The 15128-nt window shown below is 37.2% G+C and overlaps 2 protein-coding genes across 2 annotated transcripts; both read left to right on the forward strand.

Annotated features, from left to right (window-relative positions):
* On the forward strand, positions 3582-5236 carry LOC109709122 (pathogenesis-related genes transcriptional activator PTI6-like). Its single transcript, XM_020231191.1, has 2 exons — positions 3582-4313; positions 4348-5236. Exons 1-2 carry the CDS (start codon positions 3928-3930, stop codon positions 4802-4804), a joined length of 843 nt encoding a protein of 280 aa, XP_020086780.1. The 5' UTR covers positions 3582-3927; the 3' UTR covers positions 4805-5236.
* LOC109708600 (mannan endo-1,4-beta-mannosidase 6-like) lies at positions 11922-14541 on the forward strand. The gene is made up of 6 exons (XM_020230408.1): positions 11922-12085; positions 12175-12454; positions 12951-13145; positions 13260-13382; positions 13540-13751; positions 13970-14541. Exons 1-6 carry the CDS (start codon positions 11940-11942, stop codon positions 14403-14405), a joined length of 1392 nt encoding a protein of 463 aa, XP_020085997.1. The 5' UTR covers positions 11922-11939; the 3' UTR covers positions 14406-14541.

Below are 15128 nucleotides of genomic sequence, written 5' to 3' on the forward strand. Positions count from 1 at the left end.
TTTTAGGTGTACCCATAGCATTTGCTTATTTCAAAATGTTAAAAAACTAATACAACAAATAAATTCCTTTTCAGAAAAAAAAAGTGTACATGCTTATTATTATTATTATTAGTATTGTTTAAAACTTGATACTTTGAAAAGTACTTGCTTATCATCTTATAATTATGGAATTTTCCACAGCTTTCATATGATAAAAACTTTTCGTAAGTACCAAGTACCTTTTCTTTTTTTTTAACCATCACCTCGTAGACCCTTTCCACACAATAAAATTAAATTTTTTGTTTTTTTTCCCTTTCTTCGGGCCCAAGTTAATTAGTTTGTGACATCCTTGTCTCTTTGACATTTCGGTGACACAGTCATGGGATCGACATGTCCCTTTTACTTGCGTCCTTTAATTATTTTATTTATTTATTTATTTATTTATGCTGCAAACTTTTGAGATTTTAATAAATAAATAAATATTGTACGTACGTTTCCCTTGGAGTGGATATATTTTAAAGTCGACATACGATACGAATGATGTTACGGGTAAATCTATCGATTGAACATGGCGTTCGTTATTTTGGTCTCATCTCATGCTTCGTGGCACCTCGAAGCAACTCGAGGTGACTAGATGTAAAAAAAAAAAAAAAGGCTAATCTAAGTAAGAAGTAGTTGAAGGGTTAGTTCGGATCCATTTATTAGTGTTATCGTAATAGTTTAAGTTGTTACAGAATAGACTACTGTATTAAAATATATAAAATAAATAATATTTTCTAACAGATTAGACGACAGAAAATAGTGCTTTTAATATTTATATATTTATACACGCCAGCAAAATCCACCAAGCACCGGTATTAAAGATCGTTAAAACAAGTTAATTTCGTTATCTTAATTTAAGATTCCTACTCCTACTGAATATTATTTTTTTCGCGGCGTAATAATTTTATATAGTACCAAACTTACTTATTTATACCAAACTTGCTTATTTATCCTATTTATTTGTTGTGACTCAACGACACACACATCGCACATGCTAAACAATTAGTGCACTTTCACTTTTTTCTCATAACTTTTTTCAGCTTTTAAAAGAAGTGCTTGCTCATATAGTTTCTATTGGACAAGCTTTAGCTTGTCTGTGCCATTTAAGTTCACTCGAATCCTACATCGGGTCAGGTTTAAGTCCGCTTCAAAACCCACTAAGAACCCGCATCATCACGGTTTTGTACAGTCCAAATGGACGGCCCAGATTAGTCGTATTCAATGCCAATGCACGTGCGCTGGTCGGGAAGGCACGTGCGTCGGGAATAGCGTAAGCAGTTTCGAACTAGGACGGGTGTATTCGTACGTATCGTACATCATACACAATATTTAATAATACCTTTTTTTCCCTTAAAATTCAAAAATTTTAAATATTTTGATTTGTAACCATATGGTTCAAAAATTAGTGATATGGGAAAAAAAAAATTATTATATTTACCAAAAATTGGCTTTTAAGATTTTATATAATATAATTTTCATTATGCGGTGCATGGGATATTTTTGTGCACCAGGTGTAGGAAATAATTTTGCTGTGTTCTCTCGCCTGTGCCTGCCACGTGTTAACTAACGGCTTCGGACGAGTTCACTTATTCTTTTCAGAAGAGTCACGTGATCATCCAACGGCCATGGCTTGTCCGTGGCTTGTCCATACATCCACGTGGCGTAATCTCTGCGCCCAACTTTACCCCCTGCGATGGCCTTGCACATGTGATGACGTGGCCTAGCTGGGCACCGTAAATCTGTAATGGATGAAATGACGAAAATACCCCTAGGCAACGGATATTATTAAAGGTTTTCGTGCACCGGGTCTAGCGTGGATAGTTAATTACTGTATTTATATTCTAAAAAGTTGGGTTGAAAAAAAAAAAAAAAAAACCTATCCATTTAATTTCGAAGTAGGTCCGGATCTAAATACTTAAGTTAATAATGTACCCATCAGGTTTATTTGAGTAGGTTTAGATAGTAACTATCCGTATACTACTCGCTTAAGATTATGTATGGATTAGATACGGATCAAGTCTAAATCGAGTATGGATATTTATATACACATATTTTTTATAAATTTTATTAAACAGTTTATGAATAAATCATAAATTTTTTACTATAGAAAACTCGTGTTTAACATACACCGTTGATACAGTGTATGTTAAGATAGTAAGTTATTTATTTTATTTATTCATTTGTTTCAAAAGTAAATTTTAATTTGGAATCTCAAATACTAATCATCACGTTCTTAATCAGCTGTATTAGATATGGTCAATAACTAACATTTAAGTTCAAAAAAAATTACATAATTATAAGATTAAAGTTCACATAAGCATTAGTTAGGTGGAGCTACAATAGTCCACTAAAAATTAACTTTTTTAACTTTTCCGCTTACGGAAAATGCATATAGTGTTCATTCTCCAAAAGAGTTCAAAGTGTATCTTGTATTATTTTATTTTATTTTTTTGAAAAAGGTAAATTGCACTAGTGCTAATTTGTAAATTTTTACCTCGCATTTCAATTTTACCATCCATCAAATTATAATTCTTCTCAATATACAAATTAGAATGTTAAATTAAAGATATGATCAGATGAAATTGAATTTTAAAAAAATTGAGATCAATTAGATACATGCAAGAATTTGTACTCTAGTAAAAGTTCAACATCACAAAACCCAACACCAAAGAATTGAGGACCAAATTGAAACAAAATTCAAACTCAAGGGGCTTTACTGCAATTCACCCCCTGAAACGAAACACATCAGAGTGGGTTAGGTGGGCCCCACCCGACCACGCCCCCGACCCCCATCAACGGTGGGCCCCCACAGGAGGAGGCGGCTAGGGCTCACTAAAATTACTAAAATGCCCTTCTTCTTATTCCCCGCGTGGCTCTCACTGAGTCACTGTGTTGGGTGACGTGTCGCCGATCCCCCGCACTCGGGCGCGCAAATAGCTCCGAATATTGGATACTTCGCGATCATTCAGATCAACGGCCCGTACGCCATCAACTAATTTAATTAAAGCGGAGATCGGACGGCTACTGTGAGAGCTTAAATTCCTGAAGCCGTTGTGGTGTCCGTACGGTGTGAAAATTTTATCCTTATTTATCTATTTATTTATTTAAGATTCTCGAACATTCTATGATTTCAAACCTTTCATAGAGCATTGTTAAATTTTGATAAATTATTGGACTACACAAAAAAAAATTTAAAGCTAAATTAGATTTTTTTTTAAAAAAAAATTTATATTAAAGCTATTTTGATTTTTTTTTCATTCATTTGAATTGCAATCCATTTTATTTATTTTTTTAAAAATAAATAAAATTTAAAAATATGAAATATTTAAAATATTAGATATTGATGTAGAACGTGGAACTTTACATTTTATAATTTGAAACTAAATAACGAGCACTGTGACTCACTACTGAGTCACTGACCCAGTTGGCATCCCGACGGAGGGGTAGATCTGTAAATACACCTTCGTCACAGCGCCAGCTGGAGTGAGGATCGGGGGTCATTATCGTAATTTTATGTGGACAATAAGATCAAGCGCCACCACAATACAATACCACATTCATTAAATACGCTCACCACTCCCCACTCTTCTTTCCCTCGCTTTCGCCCTCTCCTCTTTCTCCATCCTTCCATACCTCTCTCTCTCTCTCTCTCTCTCTTGCCCCTTTCTTTTTCCCGCCTTAGATCACCGCTCTAAACCCTAAAACCCTACCTCTTAAACCCTAAATTTCTCCGCCTACGGGCCCTAGACGACGAGATCGAGCCCCTCCGATTCTGCTTCTCGTCGATTTCCCCCGATTTTTGGGGAATTTTCGGTGTTTTCTCTCGATCCGTGGCTCTCTGCTTCGTTTTGCGCGTTTATGAAACCTCGGATCGACTCGTAGCGACCGATCTGTGGCTCCCGCGCGATGAATCGAAGCGAGATCGCGCGGCGGAGCTGCAGCTCAGCGGCGAAGCTCTCCGACCGCGCGGTGGCGCCGAGGAAACCCGTTTCCGGCTCCGGATGCGGTTCCGGGCGCAGGATCGTGCGGATCTACGTCACCGACGCGGACGCCACGGACTCCTCCTCGAGCGACGACGACGACTCCGGCGCGGCGATCCCCTTCATCCTCGGCTGCCGCCGCCGCCGCCGCCGCGTAAAGAGGTACGTCCACGAAGCCACGATCGCGATCGCCTCCTCCGCTTCCGCCGCTCCCCGCCGCCGCGCGACGCCGCGGAAGCGGCCGTTATCGTTTACGACCGCGCCGCCGTTAGGATCAAGGGCCCCGACGCCGTCACCAACTTCCCCTCCCCGGCGCCGCTCAAACTAACGGCGCCGTCGACGTNGGTAAGCGCCTCTGGCTCGGGACCTTCGACACCGCCGAGGAGGCCGCCGCCGTTTACGACCGCGCCGCCGTTAGGATCAAGGGCCCCGACGCCGTCACCAACTTCCCCTCCCCGGCGCCGCTCAAACTAACGGCGCCGTCGACGTGCTCCCTCGAACGGTTGGACCCCTCCCCGCCGCCACCCCTCCCCGCCTCGTCCTCTTCCTCCTCCCCCCGCCCCTTCGCCTCCCCCACCTCCGTTCTCCGTTACGGCGACGGCGACGGCGACCCGTTCGATCTCCTCAGCTACGGTTACGGCGAGGTCGACGCCTTCGGGTTCAGCTTGGACCCCTCGCCGTTATGTCTAACGGAGCCCCGCTTCTCGCCGTTAGCGAGGCGGCCGTGCTGGGCGGAGGACGTGGTGGCCGAGCTGGGCGAGTTCGACGCCGACGACTTTTCTCTCGAAGTCGTTTTGTCGTGAAATGACGATAATGCCCTCGGCGCCTTGCCCCTTTTACCTCGATGCCCCCCGGGGTTCGCTGTAGTGGGCGGGAGTTTTTAATAGTCTTTTTTGTTTATTATTATTTATTTATTATTATTATTATTATATAGACCGGAGGGGAAAGGGAAAGGGTAAGGGGGGTGGGATATAGCAGTATATATATATATATATATAATTAATTAATTAATTAATTAATTAATGCAGGGCTTTGTTGTGTGTGTGTGTGTGACAGTGTGGCTAGTCGCGTGACTTAAGGAGTGGGGGGAGAGGGTTCCTTAAATTCCACGGCTCTGCGTGGAAAGTGGTGCAGATATTAATTTTTGTTTCTTTGGCTTCGCTTTAAAAGTCGTGTAAATATACTCGGCTCAAAATGTCGACAAGTTGATAAGTAAATAAAAATTTTGAAATGTATACTGTGTGTGGGTTGGGAGAACTGTATATATGTATGTATATAATAATAATGTATTAGATACGGCGCTGGCATCCACGTGGCGAGTTGAGGGCCGTCGAACGGTGGAGCGTGTGAAACGTGCCCCGCGGTGACTCGGCAGCTGACGTCATCGGCTGTCTCCCTATTGCCTGATCTTTGTGGGGCCCACCGTGGTTTTTTTAAAAAATTATTATTATTATTAGGCAGATGGTGGGGCCCGCATGGATGGGGATCATGGGTGGTGGGGGGCTGCTGCGGTGGTGGATGCTCAACGGAAGCGATCTAATTCCCGCCCATTTCGGCCTCTCTTTGAAATGACCAAAATGCCCTTTATCTGCGGGCCAGGTCGTGGTCACGTGGTCACCCAAAGTGTGGAAATTGGGAGACCATGATCCATGAATCAGAGTAAATTAAATGAGACGAAATTAAATTAAATGAATCGAAACCGTGTCCCTGTCACGGATCCTCCCTGAGCCTCCTTTAAGAGCCGCATCGTGATCCGCGCCCTCGACACTTGTGATCCATCACAACCGAGATCGCTCGTTTTAGTCTAAAGCAAAAATTATTATTGCGCGGGAGCTGTTAAATAAAATTTTAATGGCTCTATCTTAGTGCACCTTTTAAAATTTAAAAAAATATTATAGATATTTTCTTAAAATATATCGTAAGTGGCTAATTACGATACACAAAATAAAATATTACGTACGGGAACAAGTAAATTATTTTTATATTGCATTATAATCTCCATGATCAGATTAAATTAATATTTTTTTTAAGGCAACGTGCATGTATTATATAAAAAATGGTACACCAAATTACGAAGATTCAAAAATCTACTCTAGAAAACTACACTTTCTTGTTCTTCAGTGGAAATTTCAATTTGAATTATCTTCTTTTTTTTTTTCCTTTTTTTGAAATTTCTTTGTGTTGCATAAAGGTGGTCACGGTCAATTAAGTTGGTGATGGTGATCGCATGGGGGACCAACTCTACAGAGGTTTGGTTCCTCTAAACATTTTATTTTCGCAAGTAACGTCCCACGTGTCACCTCTTGGATAGACCCCTGTGGACTTGTCGCTCATTGTAAGCCCTCCGAGACCTACACGTGCCACAAATCCGTTGGCCCGCGCCCCGCACGTGCTCGCCGCGTCGCACCAAAAAAAATCAATAAATTATTGCCCGTACCCACCGCGCACCGCATCAATCGCGCACTATACTAATCCTTCGAATCTCATGATTGCCATCGTAATTGTCGAAAGTAAAATATATTTTGTAATTAAAAAAACAGTAAAATTATATGCCAAATTATATGGATTTTAGTTTGAGCAATATTATTTTTTGTGATTATTTGATACCTAAATTATATTATTTAGTGATTAAATTTATTTTAAAAATTATAACTTGTGCCCCGAGATTTATTTTTATTTTTATTTTTATTTTTAAAGATATTATACAGTTGAGCTCAAAAGAAGAAAGACCAGCGTTTCCAATTACAGAAAAAACACACGCATCAAAGTACACGTGGTGGCCATCAACGGGGACGTTTGATTTGATGGCGCACCTACTTCCGGGAAGTGCCACTTCGGGCTCGCTGGACTGGACCGGAATCAGATCAGGCGCGAAAAGATTTTAAAGTTTCGAAAAATCCACGTCACCCGAAGTCCACTCCCGATGTGGGGCCCCCGATGTGAGGCGCCGTGGCTCTGGGGACGCGGCTCCCCTGGTGCACCACGGGCCGTTTGATCAGAGTGGGGCCCACATCCAACGGTTCTCCGCATATGTTCGCGACGAGTTAAGGTGTGCAGAGATTAGTGCTTGCACCCGGTGCACCGGATTGCCTCTGAACCACTCACTATATTTACGTCCTGTTTGGCACTGAAGACCAAAAGAAGTTGGAGAAAAAGGAATGCAAGCATAATAAATTTTGACATAATTAAATAAAGTATTTTTTTTTTCATCCCACTATTTTTTTTTACCGTTCGTAACACCTTCTTTCTGTAATACCAAATTAAGCCTTTATCATAAAATTTTATTATAAGGTATAAGTCCATTTAATTATAAAGTTTTGTTAGGAGAAACATTATATTAAGAATTTTCCTATAAATTTATTTTGCAGCATAATCAGAAGCTCTATATCAAAGCTTCTACTTTAGGCCGCAAAAATATATTTATGCTTGCCGCTGTAGTAGAACTTCCATAGCTTTTTAATTATTGATTTTTTTTTTTTATAAAATAACTGTAACTGAAAGTAGAATTTAAAGCCGAAGCAAAAGCTAAGATATCTATGGAGAATTCTTGACAAACCCTGTAAGTGGGCATTAAGTAAGTAATCACGAATGTCGAACTTGGCTTGGTTTACAAAAATAAATATTAGGCTCATAAAACCTATAATTTCCAAGGTTTGTTGTTTAGATACGCTAGATCACATCTATTAACTAAATTATTAGATTATAATTTTAAGACATTTTTGCGGTCGTGTTTTAGGAATGCGGTGTATGGTGCACAGTGTGCACAGTAGTTAATAATTTCTCAAAGTGATAGGCTCTCCCCGGTCAAAGCCTGAAGGAGAAAATCCACATGATTGTAACTGCCACAAAAATGTGTAAACAAATGGAGATAATTTGGTAAAAGTTGTGGAGTGCACCAAACAATTCATTCTTTTTGGTATAGATGAGCATGAATGCTAAAAGTGGATTATGCTGTGACCTCAGATTTTATTTTACTTTATTTTTCCCCTTTTTTGGGTCTTCTAAATGAAGTTTCTGCTTCAAGCTTTATTCTTTTCTAGTGGAGTGTCTAGTCAAATAAGAAAGTTTAAAGCTCTTGTGGCGAAGATGATCGAAAATGATTTTGAATTCGAAAATTGAAGTTCAGATTTTGATATAGTGCTGATGCAAATAGCAGTAGCCCTAAGTTAAGGCGAGAAAATTGAATTATGACTTTTTTTTTAACTTATGAATCTATTTGATATTACCGGATCTTATACTGAAATACTATTTAAGTAAAATTCTCCAAACAAATACTTAAAGATTAAGTTATTTTTTGTCAAAGCCTTCCAAAGAGTTCAAAAGTTTTATGACAGAGCTTGTAGGGCTCAGAAACTCTGTTCCACTTGTGTCGAACGTGTAATTACTGTTTTAGTGATAAAAAAAAGGAACTTTAGAAGTTAAATCCCTATTGTTTCTGATGATACGGTACCGATATGTGTTGCTAATGGTGTAGCCCAAAAAAAAAAAATATTGAGAGGCTCTAAAGAACTGCTCTAATTAACTTCCTACATTTGAGTAAAAGAGAAACAGTAAGAAGTGTGAATTAGTCCAATTTGGTTGCTGTTGTTGTTGTTGGTGTTGTCTCAATCTAATTCAGGTAGAGGAAAAGACTTGTTCATCAATAATTCAGAAACTTTTAGGCAAAAATCTTTAATTTCCATGTCATAGGCAAAAGCAGATGACTTAAGTTAAAAACAATTGGTATGTGCATGGATTATTAATATGATAATGTTTGTTTGGTGGAAAGAAAGATTCGTCGGCGAATTTATTAATACATAGATATGGATTAGTTACCCTTCTTAATCTGGTGATATGTGAATACCTAAACTTTGAATAGGTTTGGACAGGAGACTTAGAATATTCCCATTTTGGTCTACATTCTTAGAAGGGTCTAATGTCACATCATCAATCATAATACTATTGCATTATCGACATATCAATATTTAGTCAACTAAATTGGACTGTAGGATTTAATTATAAATATTTATAAAGTTTGAGCCAGAATTACAGTAAGTTGGACCAGAGTTGTACTTTAGCCAAGCCAATTCCAAATGCATTTTCGGTCTAATTAATCATGGTTTAATGGCAAAATCTAAAATGATCTGACTCATCAAATGCGCTTTCGGTCTAATTATAGTTTAATCGCTCGGGCCAAATTGAGTAATTTGTGGGCTCAGCCCAAGCCTTTGTGGGCTTAGCCTTCAACTGGGCTAGGCCTAAAACCATGCATTTGATGCCCCTTAAGTGTATATCCATATGAAATATTATTCCAAAACTTTTTATTTTTTTTTGAATTTTGACTAAGGAATTAATGTGGTAACTAAATATATTAATGGACACTGCTAATAGTGCCAAAAATGTTCTAAAATGTAGCGTTCTCTTTTGCATGGATGTGGAGTTCCTCTACGAGTACACGTATAGAGATACTTGGCACTTGTCACTCGTTTATATTCTCTTATTATTTAGTATAATTAATTAATTCCCCTCCTTTTTCTTATCTTATTACACCCATTTATGAAACCATGTAAACAAATATCGGAGGAGGAGAGTATATATTTCATCTATTTCCATGTTAATTAATTATATTCATTCTTTTTATTCTTCTATCTACTATATATACTCTCCTCACATTTGATATATATTTTCTAAGTTTTCTACATTATATAAGTTGCTTTAATATATGTTTTTTTCCAAAAAAATTTGTTGTGTGGGGCTTGTCAGATGTTTACCACAAGGGTTAATACACTGGTGCAGGTACGTAACTAAAAACTCACATAATTTCTCTTTTTAGAAATTTAATGAACTTATATGATGGTATATAGGAATTAAAATGCAATTTTAGCAATTAATTTTCTAGCCTTTTGTTGCTTTTTACATGTTATTTTTTTCTTATCAAGCAATTGGTTATTAATTAATTAATTAATTATAAAGTTTACATGCATTGTGGATGCAGTGATCTTGAGTTTTGAGTTGGCATGAATTAATAATCATAGGCCAATTAATTAACAGTTCTTAATTGCAATTAATTTGGATAGAAGAACCTTGCAAGTTACCTTTTCTATATGTTCACTCAAAGAAAGGGGCTCCTCTCCTTTTTATTTTTATTTTTTAAAATATTGTACTTTTTTAATTAGCTCCTCCTGATGTAACATAAAATATCGTTTATGAATTAGTTTTATACATGCAATGGCTATATAGTGGTTGATTTAGTTTTATAAAGTTGAAGTTCTATTAACTATTATATATAGTTGAAACTTCAAAAGCGAAATCAACGTTACCTAGTGTATTTACAAAATTAATTCATTAATTGTAGGATAAATTAATGCGAGGTACATGAAGTATTATTCTAAAATTAGAGAAACATTGAACAGGAGAGAAATATTTTGTGGAATACTCTTAGAAGGCAAAAGTGAAAACTAAATTATGTTATTTGATGCTATTTAATTACCTTTGCGTAAGTCACCTACGAACTCTTTTAGAAATAATTATAGGTTGCTTCACATTCAAATTAATATCATGAAATTTTGTTTTCATACCTTTACACTAGAGAAAACTCTTATTTGGATGTTGGAATAAAATATTAAATAATAACTTATTCAGTATAAACATATTTGTGTGTGCGTGCGCGATTGCAAGTTAGGAGTTCAAATTTTGCACCTTAAAAAGTCTCGGAATCAATGATTGGTGGATATATATATATAGCATATTTAATGTATGAAATGGTTTGTCTTATTTCCAAAAAAGTGATTTGAAAACCGAATATGATATTCAATAATAGAGACATTCATTCACAATTCTCATCTATCATATACTATATAATATTATCGGTAGCAGGGAGGCTTTCGTGCTACTAAATTATTTTCAATGATAGGACATTCGAATCGACAATCGGCTTCATTAGATATGATCTGCCCAATCAGAAGTATCTAGAAACCAAATTTTATTTTTTTTCTGCATCATTTGGCTAGTGATCAAAATGTGTCAAAATTGACGATTTGAATGACTAATGCGATACATTTGTAACTTCAATGGTATAAAAGAATCCAAATTTAGTAAAATTTGGATCGAATTTTTTTTTTTTTTTACTACTTACATCAAGATCAATAACTTTGACTTGAAATTTAAGTCTGTTATCATTATTTTTTATGAGATTTTTCTTTTGCAATCGTTCATTTTGAAGCTATTTGTTTTAAAGATAAATGATGTGGAAAATTCATGAAAATTAGTTGCTAGATGCTTCTAATAATATAGATTATGTCTAATAGAATCAATCGTCGATTCAAATGTCTAATCATAAAAAATAATTTGAAGCACGAAGTATATCGATAGTACTCCAGACTATATATGTGTGCGTGTGTGTGTAGAGCTCCTATGTTATCGAAAGTATAGAGAATTTAATATTTTCAACTTTTTGATCCTTGGATCAACCCTAAAGTTGAGTAGTACCAGTAGAGTTGACTGGTCCCATAGAGTAATAGTATTAATCCAAAAGTTAGAAATGATCAAAAGAATTAATCTAATAGCCAAAACTTAAAAGTACCAGATGCTCTATACTTCCGATAGCATAGTAGCTCTAATATATATATATATATATATATATGTTGGTTGGTTACATTTTGTGGTCTCTACCTATATGTAACCTTGCTCATCCAAGAAACTGGTGCTCGTACCACAACACTCGCTTCTAAGTTTGTGTCATCTCACATTGACATTCGTATCCCTTTCTTCTACTTAAACCTCTTACCTCAATGAATAAAAAAAAAAGAAATTAAAGAAGAGAATGAGCTTGCAAGCATTGTCTTTCTTTTACGTTAAGACCATGAATCCGCACTTCACTATAGTGCAACCTCAGCTTCTGCTAAAATGTATATAAATAACATTCAATGATGAGAACTTAAACCCATAGCATTCAAAGAGATGGCCATTAAACTTTCCCTCCCTTCTCTTCTTCAAAATTTCCTCTTGGTAACAACTTTTGTACTTCTCATTGAGAATACAGATGCTTGTCTCGACCGCGTCGATAGAACAAACATCTTTCCTTTCGAAACATACGATGATCATCGGTATACATACATTAACAATTAGTTATTGTCGAAATATATGATGGTTTATATATGTTGTTGTAGTTATTTGTTGTACTGAAAATTGCTAGGAAGCATGACCTCGACGGAGCGGGCGACGAAGAATGGGGGATGGTGAAGAGGAAAGGGAACCAATTTGTGGTTGGAAACCAACCATTCTATGTGAATGGTTTCAATACATATTGGTTGATGATCCTCGCCGTTGATCAGTCGACGAGGGGGAAGGTAAGCGAAGTGCTTCAGCAAGCCTCGTCGGTCGGCTTAACGGTTTGCAGGACTTGGGCTTTCAATGATGGAGGGTGGAGAGCCCTTCAAAAATCTCCTTCAGTGTACGACGAGGAAGTTTTTAAGGTAATTATATAATCAGTAACACTCTCGGATATTAAAAACTTGAGCCGTTAAAAATACACAACCAATTCACTTAAAACGTATAATAAACACAGTGTTCATGGATTTGATTGTGACTCAACCCAACTTAGCCTCATGTTATTTCGAATGTGATTCGGTCCAACCCTAGCCTATTTAAGCCAAGAAACACTACTCTTCTTTATGTATGAAATAATCCACCTTTTTGTATATCCAATTGACATGCGAGTAATAATAATGTCGCAAAAATTATAAAGTAAATTAATCAAGAAGAAATTAAATCGTCAGAAAATAGGAGATAAATGTCAATATTTTGTATGTGCATGCATGTATATATATATATCCAACCTTATTAATTCATTTAAAGAATAAGACATTCTACATTTTATTAGCATGTCATATTCAAATAAATGTTACAAGGTCTTTTATACGAAATGTTAATGTTTGTAAACACCACTTATTAGTCCTTAATTTGTTCCAGGCACTAGATTTTGTAGTTAGTGAAGCAAAAAAGTACAAGATTAGGCTTGTACTTTCATTAACCAATAATTGGGAAGGTTATGGAGGGAAAGCTCAATATGTGAAATGGGGTAAAGAAGCTGGATTAAACCTAACCTCCGACGACGATTTCTTCTCCGACCCTACCGTCAAAGGCTATTATCAAGCTCATATCAAGGTAAACCTTTTCTCTTTTTTTCTTTTTAAAGTTTCTGTAGCTTTTTGTGAATTAAAATGAAGTACATGAATGAGTAATCTCATGATCTTTATGTTTGCTGAATCAATTTTTCAGACTATACTAACTAGAGTGAATACATATACAAACATTACTTACAAAGACGACCCGACGATATTCGCGTGGGAACTAATGAACGAACCGCGATGCCTCTCCGACCCCTCCGGCAATAAGTTGCAGGTATATATATACACATGTATTTTTGTTCCCTGTTAGATCCCCCTTATATATCAACTGAAACTTATATGTGTAACCAAAGAGGTTTTCTATATATGTAAATGACTAGAATTGCCATTGGAGTTGTGTGTACACATGTATAAATTTGTACATTTTTTAGGCATGGATACAAGAGATGGCATTCTATGTTAAGTCAATTGATCCAGTCCATCTGCTGGAGATCGGAACCGAGGGGTTCTACGGTCTCTCGACTCCTGATCGGCAACAAGTGAACCCTAACACATATGCGGGACAAGTCGGAACCGACTTCATTCGGAACCACCAGGCTTTGGGCATTGATTTCGCCTCGGTTCACATCTACCCTGATTCGTGGTGAGTTCTCTCTGGTTTGATTTCTCGGAGATGTTATAGTATTACTGCTCGATAAAGTTATTCGAAGAAGCACTGAAAGTGTTTTTATTACAATCTCCTCAAACAGATCTTCTGTTTCTGGGGCTCAGATAAATTTTCGCTTCCTGGAATGAAGAAACTATTCCAAAAGTTATCATGTACATATAATATTAACCTAACGGTTTCATCTATCCAACGAGGTTGTCGAGCGCAACAACGGAATCGAGCCTCGAATTCGCGAGGACTTGGATGGAGAACCACGTAGATGATTCGGAGAACTTGCTAGGAATGCCGGTCGTCTTCGGCGAGTTCGGGGTTTCCACTAAGAACGGAAAGCACAACGTAACATTTCGCGACGCCTTCATCGGGATGGTGTACAAAACTCTACTAAACTCGACGAGGAGGGGCGGAAGCGGCGGAGGCAGCCTCCTTTGGCAACTTTTTCCCGAGGGAACGGAGTACATGGACGACGGCTACGCCGTGGTGCTAACGAAGTCTCCGACCACCGCTAGCATCATTTCGCTGCAGTCGCGGAGGCTTCAAATCTTCAATTCAAGGTGTGATTGGAAGTGCCACTGGAGCTGCAGGAAGAGGAGCATTGCAATGAATGATCTTGTCTCACATGATGAAATGTAAAAGCTGTGACAATTAAGCTCATGTACTGCGAGATTATATAAGAGTTACATATAATTAAGCTATATTTCTAAGGTTGGTGTATGAGGAGCTTCACAAGGAGATGATCTATATGCATATTGCGCAAAAATATTAGATATTTATTTTGATAAAATGAGATTATTTGGCTTTTTTTAAAAAAAATTTAAACTTGGATGATTACAAAACAGCAGTTAGGCATTCAAACCTTCTTCAAAATGTTATCTGAAATCAAAATTTTATTTGAGAAAATAATAATTTAGAAAAAAATTAATTTGTACGGTGTGACTCCCTATCCTATTGGATATTCTCCAATGAGCTATGCTGCTTGTACATTTGAAAATGAGTAAAATTTTATACTTTTTCTTATCATATTAATTTTCTTTAATACGAAAATTTAAAAGGATTGTTTACACTCAACTAATATTTCTCTTTAAAAAAGACTCCTTAGTCTCAATGGTCTTTTAACTTTTTCAAATTAAGTAAATATAGATGATAAACTGGTAATGTGTTAAATTTTTAGTTGGATATTCAACAACAACATTAATTGTGAGACCCACATTTCTCAATCTAAATAGATGATTTTTTTTNAAAGGTTTCAACCCCAACCGAGCCTAGTGCGCGCGTTCGTCCAATGGGTTCGGCTATTGGTCCGAGCCGCAACTCGTACAATTACGCGCCACCATATCTCGCCACGTGTCAAATTTT

This window comes from Ananas comosus, linkage group 4 (genome assembly GCF_001540865.1).
Source record: "Ananas comosus cultivar F153 linkage group 4, ASM154086v1, whole genome shotgun sequence".
In the NCBI taxonomy this organism is placed as follows: Eukaryota; Viridiplantae; Streptophyta; class Magnoliopsida; order Poales; family Bromeliaceae; genus Ananas; species Ananas comosus.

What these genes read in the sequence shown, in the direction of transcription:
- LOC109708600 (XM_020230408.1), top strand. Translation starts at nt 11,940, where the DNA reads ATGGCCATTAAACTTTCCCTCCCTTCTCTTCTTCAAAATTTCCTCTTG. An exon ending in ACGACGAGGAAGTTTTTAAG is followed by an intron (nt 12,455 to 12,950) that starts GTAATTATATAA and finishes AATTTGTTCCAG; the next exon opens with GCACTAGATTTTGTAGTTAG. An exon ending in CACATCTACCCTGATTCGTG is followed by an intron (nt 13,752 to 13,969) that starts GTGAGTTCTCTC and finishes CTATCCAACGAG; the next exon opens with GTTGTCGAGCGCAACAACGG.
- LOC109709122 (XM_020231191.1), top strand. Translation starts at nt 3,928, where the DNA reads ATGAATCGAAGCGAGATCGCGCGGCGGAGCTGCAGCTCAGCGGCGAAG.